This window comes from Brassica napus, chromosome C6 (assembly GCF_020379485.1).
Source record: "Brassica napus cultivar Da-Ae chromosome C6, Da-Ae, whole genome shotgun sequence".
Classification (NCBI taxonomy): domain Eukaryota; kingdom Viridiplantae; phylum Streptophyta; class Magnoliopsida; order Brassicales; family Brassicaceae; genus Brassica; species Brassica napus.
Genome location: NC_063449.1, coordinates 17,723,540 through 17,734,331, shown reverse-complemented (window position 1 = coordinate 17,734,331; position 10,792 = coordinate 17,723,540). Strand labels below are relative to the sequence as shown.

The 10,792-nt window shown below is 38.0% G+C and overlaps 1 protein-coding gene across 1 annotated transcript; it reads left to right on the top strand.

The window, feature by feature from the left end:
• Positions 1-238: 238 nt before the first annotated feature.
• On the top strand, positions 239-5,130 carry LOC106431459 (serine/threonine-protein kinase WAG1). The gene has a single exon (XM_048760714.1). The coding sequence runs from the start codon at positions 1,584-1,586 to the stop codon at positions 3,057-3,059; it is 1,476 nt and encodes a 491-aa protein (XP_048616671.1). The 5' UTR covers positions 239-1,583; the 3' UTR covers positions 3,060-5,130.
• The last annotated feature ends 5,662 nt before the right edge of the window (positions 5,131-10,792 follow it).

The window sequence follows — 10,792 nt, the reverse complement described above, 5'->3', positions numbered from 1 at the left end:
AATCAGATCAGTTTCAATCTCAATAAACAATCAATCAAATTCGGATTATATCAAGCAAGCAATCAATCAATAGTTTTCGAATTAGGGTTTTAGGATTTTCGAAAATTTGATCTTAGATCAAAGGAATTTGATTTGAGATTCAAAACCATTAAGGTTTTGATTTTAATTGATCAATGGATCAATCTCGTTTTAGGTTTGGGGATTGAACTTATAGAGCTTCGATTTACTCATTAGGGATTGATCTATTATCCTATGGCTTTAGTTTATAGAGATTAGATTTTAGGTTTCATTCTTTACAATCAACCAAATTCGATTTTCATGTTCTTAGAATTCGAATTACCTTAGGTTAGTAGATTGTTGAAACCGGACCACCAAGAGAATGAACCTCGAGCTGGGCAGGAACGCGAGCTGGACACGAGCTGGCCTGGACGCGAACAGATTGAGGTTGGAGATGCGAGCAGCTGATCGTCGAACGGGAGCTGTTGCAGTCGGGATCGCGAGCGGCTCTGATGCGAACGGGAAGCTTTGCTGTCTGGAACAGATGCGGGGACGGATTAAGGTTCGTCGGGTTCGGATTAGGGTTCCAAAGCAAATCGGCGCGCACTGTATCTGTGCGTGAGGGTGCGTCGGTGGTCAGATCGACAAGCGGTTTGCACTGACTGATTCGTCTCGACAAGGCTTCGATTTGATATCTTGATCGTTTTCTGGGTCCTCACGGTTTGGGAGAACGGCCTTTTTGAAGTTCCGAAGCAGATTCCTCTTCGTTTAGGGTTTTAGCGATTTGGTTTTAGGTTCAGGGTGTTAGAGGCTGTCGTGTTGATAACGTGTTGTGACACTTAGGATTTAGAACTGTAAGTTTATGTATATTATTAATCAAAAGTGTGTTCCTTTATATAAGGATTACAAGATATAGAAATATGGAAAGTATCCAAAAACTAAACCAACTAGGATTAGGAAAACTAGTAATACATAATATGAAAAGAGTACAAATACAAGGAAAAATGAAATATGGTTTCCTTTTCTCCAAGCTACATGGCCGCCTCTCTCTCTCTCCAAGTTGTGGCCGTTTTTCTCTCTCTAGGGTTGGACCGTCTCTCTCTAAGTGTATGGACCGGTTATGGACCGGGTCGGTTATGGACATCCATCAATTGATTTATAACATGATGATATATCTTCAATGTTTAGTCTATATATAATGCTTGTTTATATGATTATATCTATGCAATATCTCGTATATTAATGATATTTATTTGATATATATTCCATTTCGATTTCGAATCATTTTAATTAATTTCTGCTATTATAAATAATGTAATTCATGTTTATGGAATAAGAAAAATCCATGTATAGCATATCCAGAAATAATGATAGTTCCTGTCCTTAGATTAAAGAAATGGCCCATTGGGAGGTCAAACCACCATCTCATCTTTGTCATTTCACACAAGTCAACCCTAATTTACTCTAAACCAACATTTTAAAAATTAAAAATCATTAACCCATCTTCCCTTTATATATATATAAACTCATCATCACCACCTTCAACCTCCACACACATCTCCAAAGAAACTCTCCATCAGACAAAAATGGAAGACGAAGGTTATTACCTCGAAACCGATTTCGATGTCAGCTTCACCTCCACCGCCACAGACCGGACCTTCACCTCCTCAAGCGCTCGCTCCAGTCTCGCTCGTTCAAGCCTCACCTTAAGCTTCAACGACAGACTCTCCACCGCCACAACACCTTCCACCACCACTTCCGCCGCCGCGACAACGCTCCACCACCGTCGCCAAGATCCTCACTGGACAGCAATCAGAGCCGCGACAACACTCTCCTCCGATGGACGACTCCATCTCCGTCACCTAAAACTCGTCCGCCTCCTCGGAACCGGAAACCTCGGCCGTGTATTCCTCTGCCACCTCCGTGACTGCCCAACCCCCACCGCATTCGCGCTTAAAGTCATCGACCGTGATGCTCTCACGGCGAAGAAGCTTTCGCACGTGCAAACGGAGGCGGAGATCCTCTCCATGCTAGACCACCCGTTCTTGCCTACACTCTACGCACGTATCGACGCTTCTCACTACACTTGTCTCCTCATTGATTACTGTCCCAACGGAGACTTACATTCCTTGCTACGTAAGCAACCTGGTAACCGGTTACCGGTTTCATCGGTTAGATTCTTCGCCTCCGAAGTCCTCGTCGCCTTAGAGTATCTCCATGCTCTCGGTATCGTGTACCGAGATCTCAAACCGGAGAACATCTTGATCCGTGAAGATGGACACATCATGCTCTCAGATTTCGATCTCTGCTTCAAAGCCGACGTCGTTCCAACTTTCCGATCTCGACGGTTCCGGAGAGTTTCGACTCCGCCGTCATCTCCGAGGAGGTTGAGGAGGAGTCGGCGTTGCGGTTGCTTCTCCACGGAGGTAGAGTACGAGAGAGAGGAGATAGTGGCCGAGTTCGCGGCGGAGCCAGTGACGGCGTTTTCTAAGTCGTGCGTTGGAACTCACGAGTATCTAGCGCCGGAGCACGTCGCCGGAAACGGACACGGAAGCGGCGTAGACTGGTGGGCGTTTGGGATATTTCTGTACGAGATGTTACACGGAACGACGCCGTTTAAAGGCGTGACCAAAGAACAAATTCTACGAAAGATAGCATCGAGTGATGACGTGGCGTTTCCGTTGGAGTTGGAGGAAGAGGGAATAAGAGAAGCGAAGGATTTGATTCAGAAGCTGTTGGTGAAGGATCCAACGAAGAGACTAGGTTGCGCCAGGGGTGCGCAGGATATCAAAAGGCATCCGTTTTTCGAAGGGATCAAGTGGCCGTTGATTAGAAACTATAAGCCGCCGGAGATTCGAGGTCTGGTGAAGAAGTCGACCAAGGCACATGCTTGTCACGTGACTGGTGTGTCATCGCCACGTAGGAGGAAGTGGTTGTGGTGGGCCTTATCGAATTTACTGCGAAGTAAAAGCTTGAAAGGGAGTAACAGTAAGATCCAGAGCAACAATAATTACTATCATTATGCGGGTAAAAGCTATAACGCGAGTCGCAAACGCGTTTAGGGCGTTTCCCTTTTCAAAAATGAACAAATCTTGGGTTCTAGTGAACTCTTTAATTCACCTCGACTCTTGACACTAATCATTTTGCCATGTAGAATTAATAAAAAGTGGAAACAAAATAAAAAAAAACAAAAAAAAAGGAAAGAAAAAAGGTTGTGGCCGTTAGCAAAAAAGAGAACGAGTGTTTTGTCAACGCGTCCATCGGCTCCTTCTTCGTCTCTTATAGAGAAAATAGAAAGCTTTGTTTGTCAAGTTGGAATCTCCAATTCTATGCTTTCAAATCCAATTTCGATTTCACCTTCTCAAATACACTTTATAAACTGCCCCAAATCCACTTTCTCCAAGTTTATTCTCGATTGAAAATTGACTTGTGGCATATTGTAACGTAGTGAAATCAAATCTCATGGAATCTGTGCTAATGTCTTCATTCATATGTCAGGAAAAAAAAACTCCACGTTACCAAGAAGTCATGTATGTATGAAAAAAAAAATCACAGCAGATATGAAAGAAACAGAGACAGCAAGGCAGAACAGAGTGAATAACAGAATGTTAATAAAGAAAAATAAACAAAACGGAAGAAACAGAGCACAAGAATAATATCATCTTTTCTTAACTTACCTTCAAGGTTTCGTTCTTCTTTATATGTCCTCCTCATATTTTCCTCTTCCTAGACCTTAGGAAAAGACTAAGAATATGATAAATAAGACACCAACAACAGCTAAAACAGCCGCAAAGATCAAAGCTTTTGGTACACATCTTTTTCTATCCCCTGAGAAAGAAAAAAATCAGAATGGTTTCCTCTGTTACGTAAAATGATTAAATTCGTCTTTACTGTAACAAACTCTCATCTCCTCATTTGGTATACTACAACACATGCTCAACAGTCTGATTTTAAATGCTAGAGCTCAAATTCATAACAAGTGACATACCTTGTGCGACACTTCTCGCCTCATTCCCCGGGGTAGCAGGCATGAGCTTGGCTCATTAGTGGTGTCCACTGGATCATAGAATCTCCATGGAGTATAAGCCACCATACAGGTAGGAGAACACATAACTACCCATTTCATATTACAACAGCTCGAAATCTTTGCAATACCCTGTGACAAACAATACGAGCGATATATCCGCCGTGCACTGGACCATACCGTACAAACGATGTCCCACTTGTTTCTCTCACACCAAAGTTCTTCATTCTCCTACCAGTCACGGATGCTTTGCCTTTAAGCCCTTCTAGTAAACCCCTTATTGGTTTCTCCCAATCGTTGCGATCTCCAGGGAATTTTTCTTGTCCCGGACGATCTCCCAATCACACAGATTCCATGAGATTTGATTTCACTAAGTTACAAGATGCCACACATCAATTTTCAATCGAGAATAAACTTGGAGAAGGTGGAATTGGGGCAGTTTATAAAGTGTATTTGAGAAGGTGAAATCAAAATTGGATTTGAAATCATAGAATGGAGACTCCAACTTGACGAACAAAGCTTTCTCTTTTCTCTGTAGGAGACAAAGAAGGAGCCGATGGACGGCGTTAACAAAACACTTTTTCTCTTCCTTGTTAACTGCGATGACTTTTTTTTCATCTATTTCCTTTTTTTGTTTTTGATTTTATTTCCTTTTTTCATTAATCTTACATGGCATAATGATTGGTGCTAAGAGTTGAGGTGAATTAGAGAGTTCACCACAGGGGATGAACCCAAGTTTTGTTCTTCAAAAATCTCATAGGTAGAAAAGCTTGGATGGAGGAGGTATACAATGGATAGCGCAAATTAGCAAGCCTGATCATTTTGGATTTACACAATTGTAGCTTATTTATTATGAAGTTCGTACAAAGAAGTTTTAGAAACCAATTGGCTTTCTATTTATGATTTGTATTGACACAATTGTAGCTCATTGTTTATGAAACTCATACAAGAATTTTTAAAAACCAATTGCCTTTCGATTTATGATTTGTCCCTAATGTTTGTCTTGCACAATTTCAACCCTAAGTAAAGCAAAAACTCAAAGGCTTTATTAATCCATCAGCCCATTATGAACACTACACTACATCTTCACAATACAAAACAATTTCTTAGAGCTTATTTTAGATCCAAAAGCACAATAATTTGTATTTTTATCATTTTGTAACACAAAATACTATTTTACCTCCGTTATTTTAGTTGTGCAGCTATTAAAAGTTTTTTTAAATTATTATTGAATCCAATAAATTAAGATAATGCAAATAATTTGAAAAAACAGTTACATATGACTAAAATATTGACTCCATACTATGCATGAGAATATTTTTGATTACAAAAGACCAAATTTCAGTTATATATAACTAAAATTCCATGACTAACGTAACTTTGATTTTTAGAGAGAAATGAATCTATATTATAATCTATATTATAATGAGGAAGTTTTTGCTCTCTCCTAAGCATATCCACCTCAGCACTAGGTGGAACCCACATAGAAATATGTTTTAAAAAATATTATATTTATTTTGTTTCGTAATTATGTGTCTTTGTCAGTCCTCACTCCACTATCCGTAGCCATTATTATCCCTCTTTAAAAACAAAACAGCAACCTCATGAATCTCTGTTCGTCTTCTTTTATCTCTCTCTATAACGGAGATGTCGCCATAGGAAACCGGATTACCCCTCAGACGGCCGCCTAAAAACCTACGCAAATTGCTTCTTCTCCATCGTTCATATTCTTCATCAAATTTTCCCAGATTTTCAGTGTATCAACAGAAAACAATACATGTTTGTGACTGCTTAAATCATATCAATTATTCTATGCTGCTCGAACTAATAGCCTTTTTCAACAAAAAAACTTTGAAATCAGGTGAAGAATATGCATGTAAATAATAATCTCTAAGCAAAGTTTACCCTTTCGTATTTTTGATACTTTGAGATAAAATTGTGTTGAACAGAGTAGGCATTGAGTTACCAACTAGGCAACCATAGAATTGAGTTACAAGAGTTAAAAAGTGAGGCTGAGTGTGAGATTGTTGAATGGAATGCACTTCCAACACCGTGGAACACTGGTAAGCGTGTTTTGTTTGTGAGTGTATACATTAACAACTTCTGCAAACTCAGAAGGCTGATGTTGTATTGATTATGTGCTTGCCTCACGACTTCTGAGTTTGAAACTTCAATTTGTTTCTTTTCTTCAGGCACTGGTGAAGCTCACTGGCGCAAAAAACACGAGAAGCCTAGATAAGCATTCTTAATGATGTTAATGGCATATAAACCGGGAAAGTTAGTAGTTGTCTTCTCACAAGTTTTGATCAACACTTGTTGTTGCAGGTTAACACTGTTGTTTGTGGCTCCTGGATGTGTAAAAACGACTATGTTAAAGGCCTTATCAGGCTTATTCACGATTCATTTGTAAAAGACCTTTTCAGGTGAAAAAAAACAATGTTGTAGCTTTGCTTTAGATTAAAGATATACTCGAGTATACTGGTGTTTCAGAGCTTAACCCTTCAAAAAGACTGGAAAAACAGAGCACTGTTAACTGTTTACACAGAGGTAACCAAGATTACATTCACTTCCGGCTATTTACAAATCAGCGTTTTTTCGTATCTTAGAAAGATAAATAATCCTTGAAAATAGATCAACTTGACAATCGAGCCAGTGAAAGCACGGTAAGAAGTTCTATAGATCCCACTTCCAGTTATATTTTCTGTATCTGGACTTACAACAGTATAGAAGCTTAGCTTGGGCTCACTTAAAAATAAAAATAATATATGTTTGGGCTGTTTTATTCGGGTCGTAGAGATTTATTTTTACAACTGTTTTTAATATTGTAATTGTGTTTATTTATCCCTAAGACGCAGAGCTAACGTTTTTGGAATTTGAACAAATTCAGAAAGAGATGACTTGGGGGAATTAATAGCAATATCAACAATTGGATTACTGAAGCAGGGATCTAGGTATTAAGGATCATGAGGTGGGTCATGCTCACGCGTTGTGGTATCATAGAAGAGATCAAAATGACTCGGCAAATGATTTCTGATCCAAAGAGTCGTTTGATAATCAACTGAAGACAAGTTTTACACAGTTAGCAAACATTAAACCAATGCTAAAAAGCAAGGCGCGTTCTTGAGTGATCGCGACAAAATTTGATTCCAAAGGGGTTGCATTGCATTGCGAATGATGGAAGAGAGAATGGCTCACCTGGAGAAGTATATTGATGCATGGAAAGCTACACCACCACAGCTGGAGGATCTGAATCTTTACAAATACGCCATCGTTCCTGTAAATGTGAATGCAGTGTCAGTGGTGGTGTAATTTGCTGTGAAGAAGGCAAAGGAGACATGGAAAATGTTTTCCACATCGTGACTACTATTGCGGCAATGCCGGTTATGTAGAAGCTAAAGGATTATAATGGAGCTCATGTAGAAGTGTAAACTGTGGAGGACTATATGTTTTTCAACTCTTTGTATGTGCCTATTTTGAAGCAACTGGAAGTCAAAACAATAAGGTTCTTTGCTGGGCAAGAAATGACAGTAAATTTAAACTCATGTTGCATTTTTCGCACTCTTCTCAGATCGACTGGAAAATCAGGATCTAGAGGTAGTGTTCCCCAACGCTCGGAAGCACAATTTGGAAGCAAGATTTAGCATCCATAAAAAGATCAAATTTCTATCAAATATGAGAATATGTTTCTCACGTTTTTACCCAAGACTAGACACACATATTTTGATCCATTTCCACTACGTCAATACTAAATCCCGAAGTGGAAATGGTTCAATATACCACATATAACCTCATTTGGGCTATATATTGTATTTACTTAATTGGCAAACCGACCAACCACTAAACAACATAAGAAAAACAAAATGTTTAAACTTGGGCCACTAATAGGCAACCCAGACAATTAAAAAACTCACATAACAAACAAGAAAAAACACAACTTCTCAGCCAAACATAAATAACAAAGGTTTTCCAAGTTTAAACGCTACACCTCAGCTCTATTATAATACATACAAATCATGCAAAATAATGACCATAGCAAAACGCCAAACGCCACAAATACGACACATGAATACATTGGCATATAGCAACAACTCCAACCACAACCCCGCACCTGCGCGGGGGCTCTGCCCTAGTATACATAAATAAATCAGTAACCCACATTTATCATTGATTAACCACAAACATATAAAACTAAGTTGTTTTTTTTTTCAAAAAAAATTGTATTGATCTTAATTAATTCGCTAAACGCGAAAATTAGTTTGAAGCTTTTCACTTCTTTATGTTTCTTTCTTCACGTGTTTTCTTTTTTTCTCTTTCTTAACCTCCAACATACAGTATTTTTGGTCTTGTTACATTCAGTATTCCAACTGCAAACAAAATTTTCTTTACAAATCCAATCCAATTAAACAATAAAAAACAACATGTAACAGAGAGAGACTATTTCACGAAATCAAATCATGAGATAGTATCAATACTTTAGTGTATGCTACTACTATAACTTTAAAATATAATAGGGGCGGAGCCCCCGCGCTTGCGCGGGGTTGTTGACAATGATACATGCAATTTCTTAACAATTGATGAGAGGCTTAGATCTTTAGAGACAAACGGTTCCTTAGACGTCAAGCAAAGATCTTTGCGTGCAATGATGGTGTTGCAGTAAGCAGTGAATGAAATTGCACCGACTGGAGAGTCCTTATATGTTCCTTCGATGTATCCATAAATGGTGAAAGATAAGTTTGGTGGTTTTAGTTTTAGTATTTCTTAGCGTGTTGTTTGAATTATTGGTCTCTACTTATAGTTGATTAGATGATGACTTAATAATCTGCCTTATTGTAAATTTCAGTATAATTATAACAAATTATTGGTCTTTACTTGTAGTTGATTAGATGATGAGGTAACACTCTGCTTTATTGTAAATTTCAGTACAATTGTATGTCCCAACTTTTTGGGTTTTCATATTTAGTATTTCTCTGAATTTCAATTTGGTTGACTAATTGAAAGTGTAAAAGGACTATGTTTATATATGATTTAAAATTCATATTAAATTGTCAGATATAGTTTTTAATATCTATTTTTACAAAAATGCATGTAAAGAGACCGAACGTCTAGGCGTCATATATCTCCATTCGACATTTTTACTTGGGCTATGTATATGTTATGTTGTAGAATTTGTTATGCAGCGTACTCAGTATTTCGTCAATCCTTTCTTTTTACTATTAAATTTTAAAAAAATTTCTCCTCGTGGGAGTTACTTTGCCTTTAAATGGCAAAAAGAACAAAACCTGAAAATAGGAAAAATATTGCAAAACAATATGTCAACAAAATCCTTTGATGATTATGATCACAAAATAGGTTATTAGTACATACACTGAAGAAACATAAAATGCTATGATTTTGAGGTCTCGAGCATATAAACACAAGGCCAGAGCTCTCAATCTAAACATTGTAACTCTGTTAAAACCCAAAGCCCTAAAACTCCACAGGACCAAACAAATAATTCATATACTTGTTTCGAGCAAGCGGTGAGAAGAGAACAAACAACGTTTTTGAGTGATTCTTTCAAAGATGAATGTCCGGAACCTGTAAAAGCTATTAGATGAGTTGGCTTATCATAAGAACCAAAAAAGTTCAATGGAGAGACTTAAGAGAGATGGAAGAGAGATATTCAGAGATCACCCTGAAATTTGCAGAGTTATAAGGAGAAAGAAGACAACTTTTGATGATTGTCATAAATCAGAGATTTAAAATAGTATAAGAAAGTAAGCAAATGAATATGTCTCAGTGATCAACGATATCTATGGGTTGATGTAATGAAATCTTTAAGCCAAACAGCGAGTAAGTTGAACAGTAAGAGAGTACAACATCGACACATACCTCCATTGGAATTGTTGCGAGCTTCCTAGAAATTGATAAGCCTAAACATCAATTTACTTCAGCAGAACCAGCACCTTTGGTCAAAACATCATCTTCTTCTTCTGCATTCTCCCTTTCCTGAACCTATAATTTAAACAACAACCCCAATAATCAAAGCTAACTTCAACATCATTATGTTACATTATAAGTAACTAAAAGATGATTGTGAGGAAGCCTTTTACCTTAATGACACGGTGTACAATGAGAATAGCACAATTCTTGAGGAGACAGAAAAAAGTTGGTGAAAGACCAAGAATCACAGGGAAGGAGACCAAAGAAGAAGAGGGAAACTTACATACATCGACATTGAAAAAAACAATATTTCTTGTTCGAATAGGATCCTTATCTCAAGTGCAAGAGCATTATATCCCCCTACATGACAATACACTCTGTTTTAGAGTAGGATCAAAGCATATGCAAGCAAAATGTAATGCATACTAAGTCCAGTTACCCACTTAAAACCAGGTCCCATACTTGCAGATTGAACAACAACGATGGGAGACTCAGTGCCAGTGACAAACATCAAATCTTTCCATATGATAAAAGCAGATGTAGCGATCATCCCTAAACTCATAAAACACTTTAACATGGGCATTAGAGAACCAAAAGCTAAAACGAAGCAGAACTATAATGATAACCTTGAGCTTGAGATCGTACACAAAGAGATTTCTTTTGATTGCAAAGGGAAGCACTCGAAGGCTTCACAGTTCTCACCTGCGTAAAAATCAAATCAATCAACATGACATATGATAAGACTTTGAACTTGCAGTCATGTAGATGATTCAATTGCACAAATTCTCTTTGCAATCCGGCTACGGTTATGGATCCAACCCGCTTGCTAAGTGAAACCTAACTCTCCTG